Here is a 27,632-nt window from a genome sequence, read left to right on the forward strand (position 1 = left end):
ATTTCAAGGAAAATGAAAGCAGGACATCAGGAAGACCTAATGAGGTAAAATAACAAAACCGTTAGAGATGCTGTTCTTGCTAAAGCCCAGAATACAGCTGACCTCTTTCTAAGTCTGTAAGAACAATGTCAAGCTATTTTGGTGAAATCTCTTTTGGCTTAGTAGGGACGCCTTTGGTTTAACGCTGTGCTAGTAGCAAGGTATGAGGTCCTTCCCCCATTTCTTGGGCTCAGGATTTCTCTGGAAAGTTCTAAAACCAGAACCCTTTGTACTGGGTGTGGAAGCAGGAATTGCTGTTGCTCAGTCGTTTAGCTATGATGGTCTTCAAGTAGCAGGTCCTCATCTTCTTAAAATGACCAGGACTGTAGCTGCTCTTACGTATCGATGACCTGGCAACAGGCTCTTACCAAGGTGGGATCAATCCCTCATAGCCCTAAATCATGTATAGCCCCATCTACACCATTATTTCTGCACATTGCTGTCTCACTATTGATATTGCCGTCAAGACATCTTCATTGGAATCAGATGAGAACAAAGGTATTACCACTTGAATAAATTTATAGCAAAAGTGATTCCTGCAGCATCGACAGGTAAATAAATATTGACCAAACAGGTGGTGGAAAAAAAACCTAACCTCTTTATTTCTACTTAAAACTGTAGAAGTCTAACATTGCTAACTTTCTGCTGTGTATGTATGCCAAGTGTCACCAAAGTGCATGTTGAAAACACTCAGCATTGTTGAGCAGCTTGTGACCTTGCCTGTTTGACCTCAAATCGATCCCTAGAGAGCAAAGTATGGTCTTATTTACCATGCATTGGATGACCCTTTCAGATGAAACTTGGGGTATAAAAGGACTGAGGCATGTATGTTTGTTTAAAAAGTTTTAATGATATTTCAAAGTCCAGTTAGTGTCCTTGGATTACTCTAGAATTACAGACTTGCTTTACGGAACTTAATCAAGTTTATAATTTCCTTGTAACGGATGATTGAGATGCCATTTCCACTTCATTCTTTTTAAACATACATGATCATTGTCCAGTAAATGGATAGTGTGATTTTTCACTACACTTCACAGTGTTAAAACTTTATACAAATATTGTACTATGCATACAAAAATAAGTGCTTCATGCACACACTTTTTAATACTGCTTCTTGGTCTTTTCTTTGACATCTTTCTGAACTTACATAAATAGCTGAAAAAGCAGACTAAAGTTACTGAACATGTAAAGTGAGAAACACTTTCTGGCAATGATAGTCTTTTAGAGAAAGAGAGAAAGACACATGGATATGTTAACTCATTGGCAGTCAAACACTACTTAAAAGAGAAAACACTACTTACAGAAGAGAAAATAAAGCCATACTCATAACACTCTCAGTTATTTTGCCCTGAAAAAGACAGATTTGTCTTTTTCTGTGATGTCAAGCATACTGAACAGCAACCACAGAGGGCTTTAGGATCACCTTATTGAGCTACTTTATAAATAGAAAGGGTCTAAAAGGACTGCAAAGTATACAGCTTATGTGTTTTTGTTCTATTCCTAGTGAAATCAAGTCCGCCAAAGCATGAGAATACAAAAAACATAGCTCTTGGTAGTCAACACCTTTTTCATGGACCATTGTGCTTTGTACAGCTTTGGAGATGCACAGGAAAAGCTCCGCTTGAAATGGCTTGCGCAGTGTTATGTTACACGTTTTAGAGTGGATGAAAAATGTGAGGCCAGATCTGTTGGAATCAATGGGCATCATCGACCTTGTTGTAAATTCTCCCCCTGAAAGGATTATTCTTTTTCCTAAACTGAGCAGATTAAAGTTTTCTTAGTGTGCATTACTTTATAGGATATATTAGATAGGATTCACCTGTCTGCAGTATTTTCCTAACACTGAGTTTCCCCTATATCTCTAGGGCATTATTACTCCTGCCTCAATCTCATGGCAAAAATGAACAGATAATGCCTTCCTGCTGTACCCTAAAGGATGCTTACTGGTGTTCTCCAAAACAAGAGGTACCTTTACTTGACATGAGCCCTCTTCCACTAAATTAAGTTTTGCAAGAATTGCAGCAGCCAGCAGTCTTGCTTTAATGTGTAAAGCAGCACTTATAGCCAGGCAGGCCTCCTTCCATCCTGTCATAAAGTTTCCCGGTATATAATTTAATTCTTGTAGAGGTGCCTTTTATTACTGGGTTGTGGCCTCTTGTGCTCTAATTAAGTAGAGAATTGGCCTCAGTGATTAATATTTTTCTGGTCCTCAACCTTCATAGTCCTAAAAGTTCTCCTGTCTTTCGCTGAAAGTGCCAATTGATAGGAGGTGGGAAAAATACACTGTTTTTTGCTGTTTTGTGACCTGTGGGTATGGCTGGGAAGTAGCAAAGTAAGAGGGAAAGCTCTGCTGAATGCTTTTCTCCTGATTTAAAAATCTAATTAGAATTCAAGACCATGCAGACTAGCCTGTTAGAGGTGGGCAGACACATTTATGACAGTCTTTTTTCCTTGGCTATGCCAAAATGAGTTTAAAAGGTGCTTGAGATGTCTGAACACATCCCTGCAGCGCCGGTGGCACAAGATGCTCAGAGGCACTAAGAGGCAAACTGGAAACCTCCAAATGGCCAAAGGGCAAACTTTCCTTTTACCCATTCCTCTGCCTGGCTTGAGAAATTTTGGGGTGACGGAGAACTCCTGATGCACAGAGGGGCTTCCTGGAGACACCCCATCCTTCCCCTGTCTCATGTCACAATGTCCATGGGATTGTTTTCAGCACAGGTTGTTGCTTGTAAACACATACACAATGGACTCTATCTATATATACATACACATATATATGTATGTATACGCACACATCTGAGAACCATTCATTTTCTGGGCTGAGATTCTGCTTTCTAACATGAAAATCTGATTTTGAGTGATTTTTCTCCTTTTTTTTTTTCCCTCCTTTTCCCCCTAGTATCCTGTTATGAAACTAAAGAACCACAGAAACAAAATTCTGACTAAAATCTAACTTTAGGCAACAGATTAGTTTAAAATCATGAGGGTTTAAGAATTACCAGACTGAGATTTGTTTTCTGCCTGTGCTTAATTTAAGGGAATTTGATTAAAGACAGGATTAAAATGCTCCGTAACCATCACTGCGTGCAGCAACTGCAAAAGCGGGGTAGGCTTCATAGGCTGCGTATGTTGCTAAATCTTGTCCCATAGTCACTGCTTGTTTGAGGTGAGTGGCTGTGACGGTCGCGGCTGCGTTAGCAATGGTATATCCTGTAGAGGAAAAGAGGGGAAAAGGTGTTCAAAATTCAGCATTGCCTGACAGTTTTTGATGGGAAGATTTTGCTGTCAATGGGAGTGACCTAGGGAGCAATGAGTTTGTTAATGGGAATATTCTAATTAAATGAAATAAGTAATTTCTGGCATGTTTTTTCTTTATGCTAGCAGTAATAAGAAAAAGGTGGAAAGTTAATGCATTTTCTCACCTATATTCTGCTAAACACGCTGCTTAAAAAATTCACCTCTGTTAAATATTCTTTCCTTAGGCTCCAGTTATTTCTGAGCTAAGAAATACTCATCCTCCCATGCATGACGTGAGGAAGGCAAGAAAATGAAGTAATATAGGGGAAATCTGGCTAGTTTTCATAGTGAAAATATGGCCCTTATACCATTCATAGTCAAAATATATGCAATTTAGAACAGCCACATTAGAAAGGAGCGAAACTCCTTCTATGTAATACCAGGGAGAAAATATTTAGTAAACTGGACTTTTTTCTTTTTTTTTTTTCTAATGGAAAATGTGGTTTCAACACTTCCAAATTTTCCATGGGAAAATGTTAGCTTTGCTGATTCAAAATGAATCACTGGGAAAACAAACATCATTTGGGGTTGGTTTGTCTGAAAGCAGGGTAAAGCAGCTTGTTGACCAGACCACAATGTGATTTTTGTGAAAGTATCAAGAATTACGGTGAAGCCCAAATTTGGGAAGAGGAGCTGGTTTACCCATTGGCTCTGCTGGACCACATTCTGCTGTCAAACTGCATCTCCCACTGACCAGCTGGGCAATGGGATCAACTCAAAGTCAGTCAGAGCAAAGTCCTCTCAGTAGGGAGAATGAAGATATTGGGTGGCACTGAGAGCATGTTGCCTTGTTGAAGTATTACTTTAGGGGAAAACATGAGAAATTAGCTATAATTTGAGTGTGTGGCCACTTGAAGTATTTTTTTTTTTCCACCAGAAAAACTTACCTTAACATTTTGACAGAGAAATGAGAAATCTGTCATTTCATAGAATCACAGAACAGTTTGGGTGGGAAGGGATCTTAAAGATCATGCGTGGGCAGGGACACTTTCCACTAGACTAGTTTTAAAGCATATCTATCACCATCATGAGAGAAATGATCTGCTACCTGGCATGGCCTGAGCTGAGCAGCTGTCAAGGACCAGTGTGTGTTACAAGCAGAAACTTTAGTGTATGTCAATTTGTTGAGTTTCCAAGACAAATAAATAAGGGTGGATGAAAGAAAAAGGAGAGATTATAATTAAGCAATAGATGGAGACTGTATTCAATGAAGAGCCCATTTGGTTTCCATGCTGCGGAAACCTGAACAAACCCAGACAAATTGATTTTTCTGTGGCTTTTGTGGACTGCTGTGGCAGGAAGCTGGATATTTGGTTTTTTTTTTTGTTGTTTTCTTTCTTTTAATCCATCCTTGAGACACTCCATACAACTCAGTAGTACTGACTAACGTGCTCCTCATGTGCAGTTTGGCATGAGTTGCTTCCACTGCATCAGAAAAACTGTTGTGCTGAAGAGCACAGTAAATATAATGACTGTGAGCTGTATTCCTGCTCCCAGTCTGTGTTTTCTATGACTTCCCCAGCTGTTTTTTTCAGTTGCAAGAGCTGTTGAGTATGAATTCCCCAAATGGAAAGAAATCCTTCCAGTGGGGGTGTGAGAGCTAGGACCAGATCCTAACTTCCACAGTTACGTCATTCCTTTGGCTGATGAAATCAAAAGTGTTGGTTCAAAAGGAGCTATGAGTGCTGGGGAAGGATGGATTGACCATGAATCAATCAACTGTGCATCTTTACAGGGAGGAAGATCTACTCCATCCTGGGTGGCATCAGCTGGACTGAAACCAGCAGGTCCAGGGGAGGGACTCATCCCAGCTGTTGGACGAGGGACATCAGTTCTAGTTTCTGTCTGGGGCTTTCAGTTTAAGGGAGGCATCCACAAACTGGAAGGAGTGAGGGGACCTGCATACATGGGATGGGGCCCCGAGTGGTGGGGGATCCCTGTCCATGGACACTGTTCCAACCAAGCAACCTGCAGTACCTGGGGCATTGACCTGAATGGTCACTGGTGGACCAGAGGCATCCACCCCAGTGCCTCCAGCCTGAGTTGCTCTATGGTATGTACACTGCAGTTTGGGTAGTCCTGAGATAAACTACTATATAGACAATAAAGACGTCATATGCATAAGTAACAAACACAAGTCAAGGCAGAGGCATGTCGGGGAACACAACAATGTCTGTCCTTAGTGCCCCAAACCAGGTTCATTTGCAACACCCACAAGGAAGCAGCAGGAAAAATAATATTCTGGGAGACCTTTGCTTTACAGACCTTCCCATACCTGGAAAAGGTGGTGCTGCAGAAGGCACTTCTGCTCCCTCCATGGGAATCCCCAGTGTCTGAAGAGTGTATTCTGCTGCGTAGGTTTTGGCTTCATCAACATAGGCACTGAGCTTGGGTGGTGTGAAGGGATGTCTGTGAGTACAGCAAAATGTTAGCTTTTTTTTTTCTCTACGACTTTCCTGCAAGATGTTTTAATCCACTCATGGCATCCCACATATCAAATGGCAACATTATTTTACTGTGCTGATGCATTAGCAAAAGTACTCTCCTTGTAGTACTCCTGTTTTTTTTTGCTGAGTTTATTGGCCCTGGGTCTCATTATGGATATGACATCCTTTCAGAGCATGTTGTGCATTTTCAGTCCAAAAGAAAGCCTGGTGAGGTTTAAGCTTTTCTTTAAAATGCACAGCAAATAATGTTACAGGTCAGAAGTGTTTAGAATCATATTTGGGGCCAAATTATCAGCATGTTCCTTCAAGCTGCTTTCTTTTTCTGACAAGAGCTATCATATGCTTGTTTTTTTTCTATTAAAAAGTGCCCTTTTCTTCTTATTGTTATTATTTCTGGCTTTCTGTAATCTTTGCACCATCAGATAGAGAACACCAACCCTGGCGTACATCACTATGAGTCCATTTAGTTTGTGGATGCTTTTCCCCCTAATGCATATATATATAAAAAAAAGGAAATGGAGACTCCTGCAATTGTATTTTGAGGAGAGATTATACACAAAATGGCATCCTAAAACCCAGGTAACCTCAGATAGTTACATACATGGTGGGGTTTTGGCTGGCGAGGGCGGGGATGGTGATTTTGTACAGGAAGAGCTGTCTTTGGTCTTGGCCAATTGCAGAGTGGAGCTGGTAAACAGGCTGTCCCCAGTTGTTTTTCTGGCAGATTTCTTCCAAGATCTAGAATGGAGAAAAGGGATTTTTTTCTCAGGTTAATTGCTGTGCAGTAGCCTTCTCACCGAGCTCCAGCCCCTACGCTGGTCACCTTCCTTCCCTCCAAAGGATTTTCAGAGGTGTTGTAGTGACTTCCTCAATGGTTTAGGAAAAAGTTACAAAATAAATGGCAGACGGGATATTTTTACATTCATCTTGCAGTATAAGATTTATCTAAATGTTTTATACTTTATACATTTTTGTCCTTTTGCTGATTAGCTGGTTTATTCTGTTATTGGTTTGGTTTTCTTTGAATTCTTCCCAGTAGCTCTACCTATGCACTTCTATATAATAGTGCTGAAAGAACAGGATTGCATTTATCTCAACTGCTCTGTTGTCCCCCTGGCTTAGTGGGTTACAGTGCATGAAAAGCCCAAATAGTTGGGGTTTTTTTGTGGTTCTTTTTTTTTAAAGAAAAAAATCAACAAGGAAAAAAATAAAGGAAAAGGAAAAAAAATTAAAAATTAAAAGGGCTGTGTTTTCATCCAATTAATTATACTGGCTTCAGTAATTCATTTCTGCTTTGAGTTTGAAAAAGAAATGCTGAACCATGTTGCCTTTAGCCTTAGCACAGCTTATTCTATGGTAATTGGGAATCACTGTCCGGAAACACTCTTGCTTTGGCTTTGTATTTTTTTTTTAACCCTCCGGGCACCTGCTGTCCCGAATGGGTTTGAGCACAGCGTGGTATTCCTGTGTCTTCCTGTAAGTGATGCACAAACCAGTTATTTTTTTTCAAGCAGCTCCACCAGACCTGTCACTTAGCTGAGAATATGTTGGGTTTGGGGATTTGTGACATTGGTCGTGCTGCCAGCTGAGTCAGACCAGAGATGCCTGCTGCCTCCAGCCCATGTCTTTCTGTGGTCTGCCCTATTTAAAATTTACACTTAATTTTGTTTAAAATAAAAATGTGAAATTTAAATGTCAGTGCTGTTTTTAATTTCATAATTGTAGCTCCAACTGAAATTTAACACTATGTATTGTAAGTAAACTAGTTCATTATGTTTCTTGACTATGGCAACAACTGTTCGCTGCTGTCCCAACACCTTTATATGGATGTTGTATTTATACTGTAATGTCAACATTTAAATCATCAGTAAGGCATATCTACTTATTAACACCAAGTATCTCATATAGGCAGCAGGAATAAAACCTATCATTCAAAGATGCTGTTGAAATGGTCTTAGTGCAGCAGATGGGAGAGGTTGACCAAGTTGACAGGTAATAATGAGGCTGTCCAATTAATGAGGCTGTTGTGAAGCCAGCTGTAGCTGTATAAGACCTGCTGCTGTGAAATAGTACCAGCGGGGGATCAGATAGCTCAGCAACTGGGAAAATGTGCCCCAAAAAACTAGTGTTGCAAGTGCCTGTTGCTGTTACTGCATTATTTTAAATACACCCAGTGGGAGTTTCCATGTATAGGAAGAGATAAAAATGAATTTCACCTGCCCTTAGGCAGTGCAGCACCACTTAGGCTCTTTCAGCCCTCATATGCTGACAGAGTAAGGGAACTGAAATTTTTCAGGGTGAAGACAAACACTTCCCAGTTTTCTGGGAGAGAAAGGGATGTTTTCATTGACTTTGACAAACCAAATGCTGTGGCAATTAAAGTGTTAATAGGCAAAGATATGCTTCAAAATTCAGGGTGAGGTTAATTTCTCTTGTTGCTTTGGATGATGTAAGGGTGATTTTGTTCTGGGTGTATTTTCTTCAACCCTCATCCATCCATCTGGATGCCAGCCCTGCACACACAACCACATCAAAAGTCTCCTTGAGCAAGGAGAGTTTTTGCCCTGGGCTGGGTTGTGCAGGCGAGTCAACATCTCTTTCCCCATAAATGATCTTAGGACATACATTATTTTCTATATATGCACATTTGTTCTTTTGTGAAGCTCCAAGAAGTGCATCTTGTTTATCAAACCCATTTTGCGTGAGAATTTCCTTACCCTCAGTGCTTTTATGGAGCAACAGCCACAACTGAATTTCATCTTACACCTGTGGGTATTAATGAAAACTCTTCTCTGAGGGAGAGGGACCACTGTTCTCCAGTGAGGTGGGTGGGTATTGCAAGACGCATGTAGTTGTATTTTACTTTTTTAATGACGCAAGAATTGATTTAGTTATTGGTCCCCAGTGCAGGTTCAAGCAGGGAGACATTTTCCCAAAAGCATTTTGGGCGAAGACAACCTCTGGCTGGGATACCAACACCCTTTTTTGTGCACGTACCTGAGGAGCGAGTTTGATCCCTTGGGGCTTTAGCGTGACATGGTTCATTGGTGTGAGCTCCATTCCTGGCAAGAGGTCGTAGAGTTTATCCTCTCCCCTCTTTTCTCCTTTGAGCTGGTATCCACGCCCCAGGCCCGTGTACGCCAGGTAGCCTCGACCTCCCAGTCCTCTAACTCCCGCAGCCCCTACAGGTACATTCATGTAAATTTCTAGGAATGTAAGAAGGCATTAAACTGAATCAAATTGCAGGAAAAATTGCCCTGATTCTTGCTGAAATGGAAAAGTTAGCCCCACTTGCTAAGTTTGGGAAGTGATGGGCAGGAGACCCCCACAGCCTGCTGATGGAATAACCCGGGCTTGACATTTACACCCTTTCTTTTTGGGCTTGTCTGCTTGGGCAAATGAGGGTTTCTTTGTAGTGAGGGCCCTGATTCTTTCTGGCCCAGTTTCCATCTTCTCTGGTAAGTTTTGATTTTCTGACATCTTTATATTCCGATTTGTAGTTGAAAGGCAGAAAGGGGACAGTTGTCATCACTTGCTACACCCGGTATAATTTCACTTTCTTGAAGAATTCAGAGTTTATACAATTCCAGCTTATATTAACCAAAATCCTTTTCCTCCCCATCCCTTCCTTACACTCCTGTTTTTCCTAGGGGAGCTGTACTTGGTAGCGTGTGGAGGCTTTAAGAGAGATCTGGTGGGTGATCACATCTGCACCTTTCCCAGTGCAGCCTTCACAGAAGCTGGTTTCAACTTGTGTGGGCAAAAACATGGGGGGCAGCATGCTCCCCTGTCCCCTTCCTTTGTAAGCAGGAAAAACTGCTGGCACAGTCCTTGCCAGCCCTACTGGAGTGCCATGCAGGGTTCCAGGCTGCCATGAGACCAGCCTGTTGGCCTGTGGACACAAGCTGACTGTCACAGGCATCATTTCTGAAAGGAAGATCAAATGGGCAGATTTATTTATTCTAGCCCTCAAGCTTACTTCTCCACTTACCAAGTGACTCCTACAATTACATTTGATTTGGGGGTACGAAGGTGTGAGTATTTGATTTGGTGTCACTCAAGATCAAAGGCAGAGCCCCAGTAGCTTTCAGAAATACTCTGTTTTCACAGACTGCTTATTATTAGGTTAACGATCGCCCTAAAAAGAAGTCCATCTCCCAGAGCACATGATGAATGGCTTTCTTGATTTCAGTGCTGGTTCCCTACTCTGCATCAGGGCAATGTGATCTCCTTGGAAGGGTTTTGGGTCAGAAAACACCAGAACTGGTAAAACTTTCCCTGTGACCTTCAAAGCAAAGAGGAAGCAGCAGAGAGCTGTGTTGGTGGCAGGTTACAGACTCTGCTCTGAAGGGGAGAAAGGAAAATTATTTTGTTTGGTTTCCCTGCTGGGGCAAAACCAGGAGGATCTGTAGTTCATTTTCACTGGATTGAGGGCAACCTGGAGGCTCCTTCAGGCTTGCTCCAGGATAATGTTTATTTTCTTCAATCCCTGCTTAGTCTACTGAAAGACCACCACACCTTTGAGAAGGACAGAGCCTGAAAACTGTGCTCTGAAAGGGGTCCAGCATCCAGGTCAAAGCCAACACCCTCAACAGGAGTCTAGGGAGCAGCCACCCAAGTCCCGGAGGATATATTATGCTAGAGCTGAGTATACGGGAGTTACCTCGAATGGATGGGGGTCGGATGATGCTCCTGTTGCTGAGCCCCTTGGTGGTGGGGAAGTGAAGGTTGGGGATAGCTGCATAGGCTTGGGGTGCGTAGAAAACTGGGGCACCCAGGTAGGCTGTGGTGGGGTCGTACACATGTCCGAAGGCGTAGGTGTAGTCTCCTTGTAGCATGGTGCCTCTGCCGCCTGTGCCCCGGGTGTATCTGACATAGCTGTCTTTGTCAACAGGTTTGGCTAACGTCACCTCAATTGGGGACCCATCCACCACCTTCAGGCCGGGAGAAGCACAAATGTAAGTCTCCAAAGTGCACAGGGGTAATCCTGCCTAGGGAGGCAGTTTCCCTGCATCGTTTGCTAATGGGACTGGAAGATGGAGAAAACTACCCAAAAAAGCAAAAATCTCCCTCTCATGGTTGGAAGAAGGCTCTGGCTGGGTAAGCTTAGTATGTTGAGAACGCCCAGCCCTGATCCCAGCCAGGAAAGGCTCTTGAACCGAATTAGCACAGTTATGAAGCCTTTTGAAAGGCTTCACTTCTCTGCAAAGTAGCATGTTAGTCACTGAGACTGTACGTGCTCCTACGGAGAATAGCAGTAGCAGTAAAAATAGGAGCAGGGTTAACACTTCTTTGGGAACAGCTTTTGCATTAGAGCGCCACGAATTACATGCAGCGCAAAAAGTACTAAATACAGCAATCCCCTTGCAAATCCACATCTGAATTTGGAGCAGATGTTTTGGGTTGACCTTGTTTGTCCCACTTTGCCATTCACACGCTGTCCTGGGAGTGGTTTTATTGACAGACATGGAACAAGTATGTGAGTGCACGCCAAAGGATCCCGTAAACCCTCGTTTGCTAGTCCTTGTTTCAGCTTTGCTCTGTTTTTTGTTTTTCTTTTTTTTTTTCTGAGCAGTGAACTACAGTCTGAGCTTGGCAAACATTTAGCACAACTGCAAGATGTAAGAAGCCAAAACGAACAGTTTGTGTACATCAGAGCTGCTGAAAAATGGATTAAAGTCTATAAAGGCAGCCTGCAAAGAGAAAATAGCACTAACATCTTCAGGCAGGTTTGTTTCAACTGTGTATAATAAACTGCACATAAACCCCACAAATTAGCATTTACAGCAGCTTTACCTTCCCATTCAAGGCTTTCATAGCTTCCACTGCATATTCTCTTTTGTTAAAGTGCACAAAGGCGTAGTCTCTAATTTTCTTTACTCTCTCTACTGCACCTGCAGAAAATGTCAGAATATTAGCTGGAAATGGGTATCAGGTGGAAAACACAGATATGGAAGAGCAACTGTGGTGAGTTAGGAGTCCTTCAGCAAAGGCTGACCACGGGTAAGAGAACAAGAGGACAGCGTCTTCTTACCTCTAACGTTGTATTTGCCATGGTAAAAGTAAACATATAATGGTTACAGTATTTCAAGGCAAAATAGAAGTAGTTTGGGTCAGACACCAAGAAGTTTCCAATTAAACTGGAGTGTTTTCTTCCAAAATGCTCTGTTGGATGTTAATTTTGGTCCTGTGTCCCCCTTCTGTGACAAACCAGATGGCTGAGCAGGACATGCAGCAGCATAGGATTTGGTGAGCTACAGGTAATGTCACCTTGTTATCCCTATCTCCATGGTTTTGTTGGTGCATTGTGCATAGTAGTTATAGGCAGCTTCAGGAAAGCTGATGCTTCTGCCGTAAAACAAGGAGGCTCTTAATCATCTATTCAGGATGTTCAGCAAGAATGAGCTCCCAGTCCTACCTGGGAGAGAGCAGCCCCAATCATGGGGAGTTACAGAGAAGTCATAAAGGAGTATGGAGAGCAGCCCCAATCATGTGGATTGTCTGGGATCAATGGAGCCCATTGACTTCTCTATAACATCCTTTCCCATGTGAATGGGGCGCCCCTTGGACAGGGCCCCAGGTGGTGGGGGATCCACATCCTCAGAGTTGTCTTGATTTGCCTGGACACAGCCTAAATCAGCCTACTGCACCTGTGATGTTGGCCCCACAGGGAGTGGGATTGGGCTGGAGATCCCCACCCTGGTGTCTTCAGCATGATTCTTTCTTATACTTCTGTGATTATTCAGAATAATTCAGGTGCAAATGGTTTCTTATTCTCTTCTATATCCATTCTCTACAGCTTTCCATTGTCAGCTGCTCTGCTCCCAAGAACTTCTCATCACTGAGATACACAACACTAATAAGTTTGTCTTCAGAATAACCACGCTAGTCCTATTCCCCACGGTCAGAAGCTTTAGATGTCTGCTTTTTCTAATTGTTCATCTTCCCTGCTCCTATTGGTTGGGAAGCACACTGTCAACCAACCCAGCCACCAAAACTGTAACACCCCAAACATATACTTTATATATATGGCTAAGGGATGCTGAATGACTCTTCTGTTGTCTTCTTACACTTTAAAGCTGAACAGGTGCACATGGAAATGTCATATGCTGCATAAAGCACTTACTTAAATAACTGAAGGAGAAGATATATTTCTTTGGAGTTCAGGGGGAGTCATTAGGAGCTCCAGCGGGCTAAATGAAGCCTGTTCCAGCCTATAACCTGAGCAGCTTGCACACCTTTGAAATGACACCGGAACAGTAAGAAGCACTTAATTTCCTTCTGGGATTGGATGGTGATTTTCTAAGCCTGAAGTTATGGGAATTATATGCTGATGCCCTGTTTACAAGGCAAGGCTTTAATGAACTCTCTGTGTTTTGAAAATCCCCCCTTTGCCTCCTTGAGAGAGCCCTGTGTTACTGAACCTCTCCTGAGCCAAAAATCTTGCTCTTCCCTGCTTCTGCCTCTGCTGGGGCAAAGCAACGCATTGTTATCAGAACAGCTTCTTAATGCCTTGGATCAAATGCACACTTCAGGCAAGCACTACTGAAATGTAGCACAATGAATAAGGCGGATAACCGGTGTGCGGAAATGAATCTTTTCAGATCCTTGCTAACTTTTTTGATTGTAATCTCATTGTGACTTAAATTGCATTTCTCTCTCCAAAACTCAGGTTTTGCTGCTCTGATGCACATTTGTTTGAATGCACAGCACAGCTTTAAAAAAGGCATCCCTGATTTTATCCACAATGAAGTTCTCTGTTTGAAAAACAAAAATAATTTCCAGCATGAGAAGTGAAATGATAAAGTGAAAATTAAAGATGATGCAGATCTGTTGTTGTACTAGAAAACTTGTCTTAGGAGCAAAGCAGATGACAGCTACTGAAGTATCAAAGGGGCATAAAATGTGTTTCTGGGGAGTGTGAGCAGTTCAGTGTTCAGGAGCAAAACTGGGCAAATAAAAGAAGTATACAGTTAAGATAGTGTCAGCATTCATATTTAACTCCTGGGTAAAATGGGATCTCAAACAGCTTGATGATGGGTGACATGGTCTAGTGTGAGGTGTCCCTGCTCATGGCAGTGGGGTTGGAACTAGATGATCTTAAGGCCCTTTCCAACCCTAACTATTCTATGGTGATTCTATGGTGATTAAAAGTATTAGCCAGAAACATTAGGACAGAAGAGACACATAAGGAAACCCCATAAAGTCTCTTGCATTGCAGCCTAGTACAGAAAAAGAAATGTATAGTGCAGAAATGAACAGTTAATGAAGGAAAAATGAAACTCTGTGGTGTATTTTAAAATAATAATAGACATTAGTTAATAGGAATGAGATGCGTACACATTGCCAAGTATAAGTTCCTAATGCCTAATGGACTGTGGGCCTGCAGAGATGCAGAAATGGGTTATTTTTACATTGTTGTTTTGGGGTGAAATTTCCTGAAGTTGGAGCAACTCAGACATAAATTCTCCCTTGAAAGCAGCAGGAGGTTTATTCCCAGCAAATCTACTTGCTTTTTGAAAAATCTCACCCTAAGTGTATGTAAGTGTATGTAATATATGCCATGAAGGATTATTGTAAAGTTCTGCATTAAATGATAAGCACCAGTTATTAAAAAATTCACAGAAGAATGTGTGGGGTTTTGTACGAAAATGATAGAATTCAGAATTTATATAGATTAGATAAAACACATTTGTATTTCTGTCATCATCCTTTGCTATAGAAGAATGCTGAAATCACCAAGCTGTTTCACCAACCAAGAAAGACTGAAATGATTCAAAATCATTTTTGTGATGCTAGCATCCCCATGCAGCATTTTGGATCTCTTCCAGTTACCAATCATCCTAAAAAGGTTAGTAGTGTTGTTAGCTGGAAATTAGGCAGCCCTTAATAGGATGACATGATGCGCCTTCAGCATAATGACTGTTTTTGTGGCACTACACATGAAGGCCTTATAGCAGAAAATGAGCCATTTTTATCTCTCCCTCTCACATTTTATGAATTGAGATATATTTCCATTTGCAGTAGCAGTACTTATTTAATGTCAGTGGGTTCCTACCTGGTTTGATGTTGTTAAACTCCTTTTCTATGGTCTCTTCAGTGGTTGAGAGCATGAGATTCCTCACGTATAGAATTTTTACAGATGACATGGTGTCTTCATCCACCTCCACTTCAGGTTCTGCCCAGTCAACTGCGATAGGGTGTCCCCACAACTGGATCCTTCCTTTAAAAGAATTAACACAGTCAGTGTCAAACAGGCTTTGGTTCCTTTTACTTCTGCTCAAAGGCTAATTTAACATGCAGTATGAACAGCAGAATAGGCCAGTTTTGCAGACAGGACCAAAAGAAGTCTTTCTAGCTCAAAGCACAGCTGCTTTGTTAACTCATTTCCAAAAGCAGATGGTCACACTTTGAACATATTCCCACTAATAACTATATGCCTGCAGAAATGCAGAGTCCAGAATTAAAGAAGTGAAAATATGGCATAATTCACTAACATCCATGTTCCCTGGAGTGCTCTCTAAAGGAAAATATTTGAATGAACTTATAAAAATCCCTCTTGTCTGCAAAAGTTTAATTCCCTAGATAATAGGAAAGGAATCCAGTAGTCTCAGCTGGATGAAATGACACTGGAAAAGCAAGGGTGTCTCTGTGTGCAAGTATTTGAAGTCATGTGGTCCCTGCTGGGTGAAGCTGCGGCAGAAGTAGTATAAAAGAGAGACTCAGAAAGCAGCAGGGCATAAGCCAGGGTGTGGGTGTGTCTTAGCAGCATGGGAAATGCTAGATATTCTTTCTAAATAATTAAGTAAATCTGCCTCTTCTGCAAATGTGCCCCAAAGAGCAAGTGGGTCTTTCTGTGGGGTTTTTTGTTTTCTTTCTCTCTGATCTTTTATGCTAAAACCTGGAAGAAACCTGGGATGCCTACTCTGGTAGAAGGAAAATTCTAATCCTGAAAAATGTTTCTTGAGAGATGTAAGAAGTCATCCAGTCTTGCATCTCCGCTTGGATAACTCATTTGAGATGGGATTTTTCTCGAAATAGAGAAAATTAGAGGGTGAGGATGGAATTTAGAGACCTGTTTTTCTATGTTTGAAGTGAAAATTATCAAGCTAAACGGAGAGAGGCTGCTCCCTGCTAAGAAGGCTCATGAACAAGCTGCAATTTGTGGAACCAAGTTGGACTGATGTTCAGCTTTCAACACTGCTTAATCTGACTTGTGCTGTTAATGACCAGAAATGGAGAGAGAGCTGCTAATGGCAGCCAGGTGAGATGAAAGGCCATCTGCCCCTTTCTGAATTGCCATTTTCTGCTCAATAATGGAAATAATGACCTGGTTGACTTGCAGCAAGGATCTAGTGCCTGCACTAGCCTCTTGCTAAAACCCAGTCTTTCTCCACCCTCTTGTTTAACCAGGAGACAGGACAAAGTTTTTAACAAAAACATCTTCCTTTTTGAGCATTTCTGTCTCTTCTACAAAGAGCCCTTAAAGAGCAATGAGTTAAGAGTAAAGGAAACATCTTGATGATGATATTCAACCTCACAATCATCCAATGCATCAGCTGGAAACACATTCAGTTCTGGCTTGAAACTCCTTTCAAGTTCCTCCTGTATATTTGCAATATCAGAAGACTCTGACTCCTGCACGGGCCTTTGAAATTCCCCAAAATGTTTACTGAGATGTCCCTAAATTGGAAATCACTAGCACATTGCACATCTCTGTTCAGTGCTATGTGCTTATTACATCTGTCTCACTGTCTTTGCTCAGAATTTCAAGTGCTCTGCTCCCTCAAGGCTGTCATCAGCAGCTGTGGCTGTGCTTGTGCCTTCCTTCATTCTTGATATAGAAACTATGGAAAAGTTATGTTGAAGCACAAAGCAGCTGAATGTTTTCTGTAATCAAGGAGATGCTAAACTGATGCAGAAAACCCAGAGTAAAAGGCAAAATAGTCAGTGTGAGATATCCCACAATAGCTAAGCATATTCAGTGCTCACAGTCACGCTCAGTTTCTTACAATAAGAAAAAAAGATTTACATTACTCAGGATGTTTCACGGGCTGTTGTATAGAAAGAATGAAATAAGGTTGGTTGGTTATGAACAAGTCTCAAAACAGAAAACAGGAGGTTTATTGTTTTTTTTCATCAACAACTGATCTGGGTTTGACAAAGTAGTGCAGGAGCTGCCAAGCTTAAGAAAGCATGAGAAAATTGGTGAAATCACTGCAAGTGCACTTAAGGTTAAGTGACTCCTTCTTCTAACACCTGCCAAACCTCCCTCTGCTTCACTTTGAATGTTCCCCAGCTCTAAACTGCGTATACTTATTCTTTATACTGTTCAAATCCTAAAGCAATTCCTCATTTGAAGTTTTCTTCCCATATGAAAATATCCATTTTCAGGAACATCCTCAATATATTCTCAAGACTGAACACGTTTTCGGGTGTTTTCCACAGTGGTTCTCTCCAAGAGGCTATAACTTAGGCTATATTTTGTACATAACCCAAGATAACTACAGGATAATGCGCATTCTACAACAGAGCTGTATGGATACACACAGATAAATCCATCTAGCTATATTTTTCATAAATTCGAGTTCCTAAATAAAGAGCATGGGTAATGAGCATGGTGCTGCATCAGGATTTGTAGTGAATGGCTCATGCTGCCCTCCAGAGCCAGGGTGACTCCATCAGACAGCTGTGTCTTGAGCTCCCTCCTTGCTCTGTCTAGCAGCTGAAAGGAGAAAACCCAGTGGTGTTCCTTGGGTACCTGGGTCTTCTGGAGACTTCAGTCTCACTTCAGTGCAATATATACACAGGTGATCACTGATGTGAAGCCAGCCCCTCACCATCTGTACTAACCTGGCAGCAATTTTCTCCTGGCCATGGCTGCTGCCCGATGGCTTTCATATTCCACAAAAGCAAAGCCCCTGTTTTTGGTTTTATCAGCCGCACTAGGGTAGACAATGACGTCCACGACTCCGTCTGTGACTTTCTTCATCTCTGCTAAAATTTCCTCCCTCTTCTTGGTTTTGGGGATCCCTCCCACAAACAGGCGGCAGTTGTCCACGCTGGCACAGACTCCGAGGAGACGCCCGTTCCTGAGTATAAAAAACATTGCTGGTTTGTCAGGATCAGTTCTCAAAGAGAAGAAAAAACGAAAATAACGCCCCATCTTGTCTCAAAACACAAGGTCACACAGAAGGCCGCCTACTTCTGTGGCATATGTTGCTCAGGATACTCAAGTAGTCTTGCTCAGTGCAAAAGCTAACGTGGAGGCTGCCACTGTGATAAATTTGAAGTAAGGCAGCACAGTAAAACTTTCCTTACATCCACTTAGCTCACCTTTCCATGGTCCAAGAAACTCTTGCAGATCTTAAGAAGTTAAAAATTTCTTTAGAAGAGTCTTTGGAACAAGGGAAGTAAGCAGAGGAAGTGGATGAAGCCTATTTTTTAAGACCATCCAGCCTCTGATACAAATCATGTTTTCACCCCCACTGTGTGCCTTGTGACCCGCTCATACTTAGGGTTGCTGGTAAAGCAATTCACAACCCATTTTCCTTTATAAAAGCAAAGCGAAAGCTATAAAATTGCCAGAATGGTTTATCTCTAAATGTTTTTAGGCAAAAGTGTCTACTAATCACACTTTGAACTGGAAAAAAAACACCAACATTAAATGTGGTTGAAATCAAACCAAAACATATTGATGGGCCCATATGTTGTTGATTTCTGGGTGTTTTGTTCTCAAATTTTAGTCACAAATATGAGAGCTTTTTCTGTTCCTATCTATTGGGAAATGTCATTATTTTGCCAATTGGTTTCCATCCTATTTCACCATTTTTTGTTATCAGTCTGTCTCCCAGAACATATCTGCAGTATAGGTTGTGAGGGAGACTATGAATAGGAATAAAATCAACAAAAAACAGCCCAAAAGGGAAAATGAAATAAACAGCAATGGTCAGGCAAAAGTTAATTTGATCCAAAGCAAAATATTTTTTTTCCAATGTCCTTACAGATGTCTCTCTTCTTTTTTCTTATTTTTTTATATATATTTCTTCATAAAGCTTAGGTATTCAAATAATCTTCCTCTGGGCTGCAAGGGAAAATATGCCTTACATAGCAAAATAGATTAGTACATATGATTTAAAGTCAATGTGAAGGTTTTTCTCATGCTTACCTAATTTCGTAATTATTGAGTTGCTTTATTGCAGTCTTCGCCTCTTGTTTATTTGAGAAGGTCACAAAGGCATAGCCCCTGTTGTTGCCATTAAAGTCCATCATCATTCTCATTTCATAGATTTTGCCAATCTGTAAATAGCAAGATAAAGGTTTGTTAGCAAGAGGGGAGGTGTTTAAACAAGACTGGGTACTTCCTTGGCTATATCATGCCAAAGCTCCACTGAGTAGTCTAGGCCAAATAATCTCCAGTTTAGCCTTGAAATGCAGGTTTGATCATTACTAACTGCTGCAATACAGCTACTGGCCATAAAGTCTTACTTTTTCACATAGTGGTATAAGTTCATCCTCAAAGAGGTCTCGGGGCAGTTTCCCAATAAAGATCTCACATCCCCTCTCTGGTGGAGGGCCATCCCAGCCAGGAGGTGGGCCTCCGTATTTCCTCTGCCCATTTTCCTGCCATGAAGAAAAAACAAAGAACGATTAAGATACAGATTTTTAAATGTAGATGTAACCAACCCCTTCCCAGGGAATGACGGTTTAGACACTCTCTGTTACCGGTGAGCTGGAAGCAGATGTCCTCTTTCCCTTCAAGGAGCGACTCTTTACAGACTCGACAGAGATAATGTAGTGTGCATCGGTGCCCCACTGCCATATCTGTACTGAAAGGCTATGTTAACCCAGTTAGTATATTGATGATGTACTAGAGAAAGGCCTGGTTTGTACCAGCTGAGTTTTGCCAAAGTATATGCATCAATGTATGCTCTGCAATTGCTACTTGTCCAAGGCAGAGACATTCAAATACCTCCTTAGGAAATGTAGGTTTTCTTGGCTATGGGAGGTGAATCTCTGTGTCCTGTGTGTTAGTTGTGGACTGCTACAGCCAGAAATGAAAGTATGAAAAACTGAAGATAAAGAAAGCCGCAGTAAATACAAGATACAGAGAAGTTAGTTATCTTCTGAGTCAGGTACAACAGAAAGCCTCCTAAAGGACAACAAACCCAGCTGCTGTCCTGGTCCTGGGATGCACAGAGAATTAAGGGCTATAGGAAAATCCTTTTTCCCAGGAGTCTCAGTTTTTACTTTGGGCTGTTGTGCCCTCTAGTGCTATGCAAAGCAAGACAAAGTTCAAGGCAGCCACCTGCCTAATATTCAGTGTTTTCAGTAACTTCTTCCATGGTCATATCAGTGTCCAACACTTCTGAAAAATTAGCTTGTTTTTGTCATGCTAACTACGAAAGGCTTCTTTAGATGGCTTTTGAAAGGCATGCCCACTCTCTACCACCGTAACCAGGGGAGGCTTTGCACTTGGAGACCTTGAAGACTAAACTGGGAGCAAACCTTTGGTGTTTGGGCAGGTGAGGCACCTGCCTCCCTCACACACACATGTACATGAAGGCAGATCTGGTAGTGAGATGTTGGACTTCTATAACCAACTCTGGACCTACTCTTTCCTGAAACTTCCTTCAGTGTGTTTTCTTTGCTCTACTACCACTGCAGCCATGGCTTTAAGACAGCAATCGCAATCTTTCCCAATGCTTAGCAGTGCTCAGGGGTGGTTTTTTTACTACCCTTATTGTAATTTGGCATCTGGCAAAGAATTTCTGGAGGAATAAGATCCTGCTTCATAAAAGATAACATCTACTTCGTGTAGCTGTGTGAAGCAGATATGTTAGAGAAAAATGGAGAGAAGAATGAACAAGGAGCACTTCATGTGTACAGATTCACTGCTCAAGCCCTTGATGCAATGCATCACTTCAGGATGAAGCCAGACACTGCACACAAAAGGACACGACAGTGAGTTCCTACCTGGATCAAATTATATCCCGTTCGCTGAATTAATGCACGGAGAGCGGCTTCTTTCTGTGTGCCGGTCAATCCATCCCCGGATTTGTGATTTGATTCCATTGTGAATGATTATCAGCAAAAAATCAGGTTAATTAGGAGTGCTCACTGCAATCAAATTTAAGATAAATTAAATAAATTAATACAGCTACAAGGAGAAAGTCAACCCTCCTGAGAAAGTTAACAGGATCACTCTTCCTGAATCAGTTATTTTGAGATAAAAAGAAATCAAAACATCGCAGACCATGGAAACAGCAAAAATATCTGCCTCATGTTGCATGAAAATAAGTAGTATTTAAACCTGCAGTCAAATTTTAGACAGCACTTCAGTGAGATGCAGAGGGATATTGTAACATATCAGTGTATGTGTCTTAGGAGGGAAGCATGTAAGATGCCTAATCTTGTGCTGAGTATATGATGATGAGTCCTTTATGCCATTACATCCTGCTGAAGCTGGGAAGGGAACCTTTTACAAGACAGGTCTGGCACTTCATTAGAAACAAGACTGAGGTCCAGATTTGGTCTATTTTTTTTTAAATCAAGAACATGGGACAACTTCATATCTGTATCTAGAATCAGAGCTAGGACAACCTTGGGTTCAGATGTTTTGATTCAGAGCTGTAGTTTTAGGTCATGTCTAAATAAAGATATGGTTTTCTTTTTAGTTTTGTTTATTGGATTGAAAACACCATAAAGCTGAAATATGAATCTGAACTGGGTTACATGCTGGCAAAGGGGCATTTATAAGACAGACTTACTACCTGTAATTTCAAGCTGCCCTATTTTTCCTGCATGCTGAGCTTTGAGCTTGTCCAAAACCCATTTGTATGATCCAGGCATTGAAACAGGGTCTGCAGGTGCAATGTTGAGCTTGAGGACTTGTGATGATGGGCAGATGCAGAACAAAAGTAAGGGCAATTTTAGTCTCATTGGGTCTTTGTAGCCAGGGCATGTGCTGTGGGCTGGTAGGACCAAGAACTTCATGGTAGGAAACTGCTAAATCATGTAATTGAAATGATTGGTTTTGCCTTAACTTACTTTCAGTTGTACAAACTTAAATGCAACAGAAGGCAATAACTCCCAGGATTGGTTGGGGAAGAAAACAGGGCCAAAAGGGGCCAGGTTGGGTGTAAGGGGGATGGGGGGAACAGAGCAACCCAGGACCCCTCATTGCACAGGGACTGGGAAGTGCATAGGATTGTGGTGGCAATGATGGGAAGGAGAGAATGGAAATCTGGAGGAGCAGATGCAGTATGACAGAAAGGTGGAAGGAGGATGAGTTGCTGTGGCTGCACCTTGAGTTAGTGCCAAATTCGTGGGAGAGGACTTCAAACAATCTCCCTGTATAGCAGGTTTCTTGGTGCAGATAACATGAGCATTGCCAATAAAGGAATGCAGATAAAGAAGTGCAATATATCAGCTACAGTACATTTTCTGTGCATGCCATGATGCTATGGAAATAACAGAAAAAAGCCTTTTCCAATAACCGTCTGTTTAACACCAAAATCTTTTATTAGCACATGCTCCTTTTGGGGTTCGCTGGGAGAAGAGCTAAGGTTTGAGGCTGCCCACTTTGCCTTTGGACATTACTTGCTCTGTGCTCCCATGTCTTTGTATTCTGGAAGATGTAAACAGGTCTTTTAAATTTAAATAGATGGATTATTCTCATTGCCAAAAAAAGGGGCATGAACCCAGGTGTTTGGAGGATTTCAGCCTTGTGTTACTTGGGCTCTGCTGCGCTGAGCTCCAGAGACTGCAACTTAAATACCTGGAAATAGAGACATCTCTGTAATGCCAGATTTTTGAGCTATTTATTGCTGAGGTTTGTGAGACTCTTCTGAGTATTTATTTATTTATTTATCTGCCTATTTATTTACTTATTTGTTTTCTGTGCTCCCAGGTTTTTCAGTGTTTCAATTATTACCAGTGTGCAGGGGCTGGAAGGTCGACTGTCCAATGTGATAACTCTTCGGTTTAATTACAAAGTGAGTGTTTTCTGCAGCAACTGGAGCCCGATTGTTGTTTTATTTTGCCCTTGCTGAGGGGGGCAGCAGAACACAGGTGTTGCTTGCGGTTTCTGTACCTGCTGACTCCTCCAGAGTTGGTGTTCAGCACAGCATGGGGCAGGATTAACACACTGCTGTGCAAAAATGAGTTGGACGATTTTCCAGGCTGCTTAAAAAGGAAAAAATGGTTGTTCAAAAAAACCCAATTAATATCCAAATTGGTTTTGCATCCTTCCCTGCCTGGGCAGAAACAACCTAAATGCACCCTATTGAGGAAAACTCTGTCATACTGTGAATTTGGCTTCTTTTATTTTGCTTTTGCTGCATCTGGTTTCATCAGGGGGTTGAGGAATCAAATTGCAGCACTTGATGCACAATGCTCTGCAAGTCTCTGTTAGCCCTTATATCTGGATTTGAGCCTATCCTCATGTACCTGAAGGCTGGGACAGAGGTGGGACGAAAGGGGATGGCTGCCCTGTGCAGGTATCTCTAATATTCACCGCCTCAGATTTCCTAATCTTTTTCTCTTCTGTCAGGTATATCAGTGCTTCAGTGACGTCCTTCCCAACAGGGATGTTACCTCAGGTGTCAGAGCAGAGGCAAACAGTAGGCTGCCTGCAGACAGCAGGCACATTGCCCTGTGCCGGCAGCATCGCCTCTTCATGCTGGGAAAGCAGCTGGACTGCAGCCATGCAAACCTCGGTGGCTTTCCAGTCGTGGCTGAGGTTTCCAGTCTGTCCCCAGCCGTGACCTAGTTAGATGAGTAGTGTAAAACTCTTGTTTTTCTCCCCGCCTGAAAACTGCTTGGTTTCATGCTGCACTTCCCTAGGGGGTGGGTGTCTCAGCCGTTGCTTGCTGCTTTGAATGCATTTGCCTGTGGACCCTTAAATGTCAAAATCTCCTTACCTCTCCTCCAGGGAGAGGTAATTTCCAGTAACATCTCACTCCATGTGATGGTTTCACGCTGAGTGAGCACAAGCTGTGGGGATGGGGGATGGATGGAGTAGAGTATCTCCTTGGCTGATGCATTTACAGTAGGATCAGTATTCCTCTTTGGCTTCTGCTTTATTAGATAAGACCAGGCAAGCTCTTCTCGTAAGGCATCCTGTAAACTTTCTAGGCTCCAGACCAGAATGTCTAGACACTGGTGTACTCCAGGATATGTGCAAGCTATCTGCTAGGAATAAGAGCTCAAGACCATTCAGGGTTGCACAAGGTATCAAACACAGGCACTGCAACACCAGTGTTGGAGACTTCCACACATTTTTTGAGAAAGCCAGAAAAACTGGTCACCATTCTCTCAGGGTGTGTGCTAATAATGATTTGGCCTTAATCTTTGTGCAGTGTTTCCACATGCTGCTGGCTTTGAAGAAAGTCCAGTCTTCCCCAAGGAAACAGCTCTTCCCCGTGCAAGTGGGAGAGTTTCCCTATCCCCAGGGATGCCCCAGCTTGCCTGGACCATGGCCCTCCGCAGGCTGCTGAAGCTGTGGTGTTTGTCCAGCTGGAGACTCCCACCCTAGAGGGGTGAGCACCCTCTAGGGAATCTCCAGCCTGAGTTACTCTGCAGAGCTCTGCTCCTGATTCAGGAGGAGCATTGGAAGCCAGGGCTGGACAACACTGCACAGCCAGAGCTTGAACACACATGTGGGTGACCCAATGCACTACCCAGATCTGGCTTGTAGCGCCACTCTCAGAAATTAGGTCCTTCCTGCTAATTACAAGCTCAGAGCCATTCACAACTAATTTCTAAGCCTTGTTGCTAAAAAGAGTTCCTCCATCAGTTGGGATGGAAGCAGAAATCATACTTTTTTTAAAAAAAAAAGTATAAATCCCAGCACAAGAAATCCCAAACACAGTAAAACAGGCTTCCTAGACTCCAATTTTCCAAGCAATTCTTTCCTTCCCCTTCTCTTCTATCTCCCTTGGCCTGAAGACATGTCCTTTTTGGACAGGGCGCTTGCCCTTCTCTGCTACCCAAGGGTCTATATCCATCAGTGCATACAGACTATTTCCAGAATACAAGTCACAGTGGGATGGTTTGTTTCTGAAACTGGTGGGATTTCAGCACTTTACCCTTATTCCAGCAATCAGCCTCAGTCCTTGCAGTGGTGCCGGTGTGCTGGGCTGTTTTTATTTATTGTTAAGGGAGGAGAGCTGGTGTCACAGAACCTGGGGAAACACTATTACTTTCTCTCTCTCTTTGTTCCCTGGGCCATTAATCAATTAGCAAATCCACCCTCACAGGGGGAAAACTCCCCTTCTATGGCTGTTCTTTGAAAGTGTGAATGACTGGGGCAAATTAAGGCAGTATTATTAACGCTATTTAAGGAAAAAACAAAAACCAAACCAACAGCCACACTTAATAGAAAGAATTGTTTTGGAATTCAATGATTTTCAGGGGCCTGACCCTTAGATTGCTTGCTTTTAAAAATTACCATTATGCTAAAAAGAAAATAAAAAAGGTGGTGGTTGCATTTTATTCAGATGTTTACATTGAGATTAGGACTTTCAGAGGTGTAAACTGCCCAGGTATGTTAGCTCATTTTCGACTAAATTTTAAACAATACTACCAAGTTATCATGGTCCCAGAATCTAGAATCCTGTGCCATTAGAAAAGGAAGGTACTGCTTTTATCTTAAATCATATATTTTTTTTTCTCTCCATTGAAATGTCTCATTTATTATAGGAGTCTATTAAAACTCTAAAACACCAAGGCAAGAAAAAGTACTTTTATGCCTAGCAAACCCCATATTGATAAGAAACAAACCTATAATACTGCTTCACCTCTCCATGACTACTCCTACACACGTTCTCCTTGCCAGCTGCTGCAGACAGATCATATAGCTTTGCTCCATCCATCCAGGAGCAAGATGAATTCAGAACCTTTTACCTCCAAAATGTGGATTTTACTTTGCTTTTAGGTTATTTGCTTGGAAAAGTAGGAATCTTCTTCCCCATTCAAGGAATGTCTCCCTTGAATCTGTGCCAGTATTTTTGTTGAGAGGAATCATAGAATCACAGAATACCAGGTTTGAAGGAGGAAAGGTGATATTTGCAGCCGGACCCTGTTCTCTTTCTCCACCGCTTTTGCACCCTGAGCCTGCCCCTTTGCAGCCCTTTCGGGGAAACCTGGTTACTGTTTCCATGAACGAGATAACAAAAACGTGTTTATCCTGTGCAGATCAATACACCTTTGTGTTTGAATGTATTGAGACACTTGGACACTTTTCATGAAGGCTGTTTTGCACTGCTAAAACCCCCTTACCCTGTGCAATCTCTCCTTGCAAAGAATAACAGCCTTTTTAAAAAATGGATAAGTATATTCATTCTTTACCCTTAGTAAGCCAAATAGGTTGTTATTAGAGGAACTATTTTCCTTTAGGTTATTTACTTGCTTTTCAAGGTGTTAAGTGTTTGGGATTTTTTTCCTCTCTCCAGGCTCTATACAATACATGTTCATATATATACATCATGAAGCACTCTTCATATTCTTCCTAAAAAACAGACACTTGAAGCTTCATGAGCTGCCACCAGCTCTTTGCTGGGGTGAGACATACTGTGAGATGGAGTCCGATTGAATAATGCAGCATGAGGCTTTAGTCCCTTTGCTTTCCAGGGCACAGGTTTTTTTTCCAGCACAGGGGTCCCACACAAAGTGGGAACTCACAGGTATTTGCAGGAAAGCAAAATAAATTCAAGGTAATGGAAAAGCGCTGCGCACTTTGCAGTGCATGAACCCTGGAAAAACAGTTCACATATAAACTGGCAAACGTTTTTCTTAGCCTCTTTTGCTCGGGAAGCTGCTTCTCTCTTTGAAATACCTTTCCTCTCGCACATGGCTTTTGCAGCTGTGTTCTCAAATACACACAACATGCCCCTGAAAGCCCTCTGTGAGGATGAAGGGTACCTGATGCTGAGCCCAGCCTCCCTCTTCCCCCTTTTATTTGTTGCATCACGTGCTGGATGCTTTGAAGCCAACCTTCCTCCTGTGCCTGCTCCCACCAGAGCCTCTTATTTTGCAAAGGGAAAATAGCTTAAGAGAAGCATAATGTATTGGGCAGAAAGCCTACTATTTTGAATAGATTAGAGAAAATTGAGAGGTTTTTTTTTTTTTGAGCAGTGACTGCCTTTGAAATGGAGACCAACCTTTTACAAAGAGAAGAAGTCGCAAATAAGAAGTTGGCTGGGAAGATCTCTAATGATTAGCTGTAGAAAGTTGTGCTTTAACAAATTGAGATTGAATTATCACAGGGAAAACCCCTCCTCCCCCTCCACCTTTTCTGGCTTTGCTTTTCTGGCAACTGCTGGCAGCCAGCATGGGGAAAGAAGTAAAAACAGCTCCTTGCTGTTGCCAATTCACAGAAATTACTCTGAGGCCCCCCAGTGAGCCCTTCTCTCCCCATTTTGCCCATCAAAAAACCAAGGGGAGCTCTGCAGGGCTGTGCTGGCACATGGGTCCCGCTACATGGTGCAGGGGGGTCCTGGCCTTCCCATTCTGACTTCACCGGTGCCCAGCAGCACTTGAGGTATGAATTTGATGGTGGAGCACCATCAGCGTTAATAATACTTCCCCAGGGGGGAAGGCACATGATGAAGCTGCTCCTTTCCCGTCCCAGCCAAAAGCCCTGTTTCACAGGGGCCCCAGTCCCTGTGCCCCAGACCTTGGGATAGGATGAGCGGGCACGTACCTGAGCAATTTTGGAGATCACCACCCAGGAAAAAGGTCTCCTTGATTATGGAGAGTTTGCGACGTGTCACTCCGGTTATTCCCTAATCATCATATCAAACTCCAAAGGTTCAGCAGCCGTGGGGCTGGTTTACAGTCCCT

The 27,632-nt window shown here is 42.3% G+C and overlaps 1 protein-coding gene across 3 annotated transcripts; it reads right to left on the reverse strand.

Moving 5' to 3' along the window:
- Positions 1–869: 869 nt before the first annotated feature.
- Positions 870–27,632, reverse strand: A1CF (APOBEC1 complementation factor). 3 transcript variants are annotated; one of them, XM_062637906.1, is made up of 12 exons: positions 27,493–27,632; positions 20,763–20,906; positions 19,275–19,409; positions 18,955–19,085; positions 17,640–17,878; positions 14,845–15,009; positions 11,583–11,680; positions 10,450–10,720; positions 8,784–8,968; positions 6,388–6,524; positions 5,615–5,748; positions 870–3,252 (listed from the first exon to the last, which is right to left on the reverse strand). In XM_062637906.1, exons 2-12 carry the CDS (start codon positions 20,859–20,861, stop codon positions 3,101–3,103), a joined length of 1,746 nt encoding a protein of 581 aa, XP_062493890.1. In that variant the 5' UTR covers positions 20,862–20,906; positions 27,493–27,632; the 3' UTR covers positions 870–3,100. The 3 variants fall into 3 exon arrangements, with proteins under 3 accessions (XP_062493890.1, XP_062493889.1, XP_062493891.1); XM_062637905.1 differs by having other exon boundaries at positions 8,784–8,992; XM_062637907.1 differs by lacking the exon at positions 20,763–20,906 and having other exon boundaries at positions 8,784–8,992; positions 27,493–27,611.

Source organism: Pezoporus occidentalis, unplaced genomic scaffold, assembly GCF_034315485.1.
Source record: "Pezoporus occidentalis ecotype Australia unplaced genomic scaffold, CSIRO_AGI_Poc_V1 ctg54, whole genome shotgun sequence".
NCBI lineage: Eukaryota > Metazoa > Chordata > Aves > Psittaciformes > Psittacidae > Pezoporus > Pezoporus occidentalis.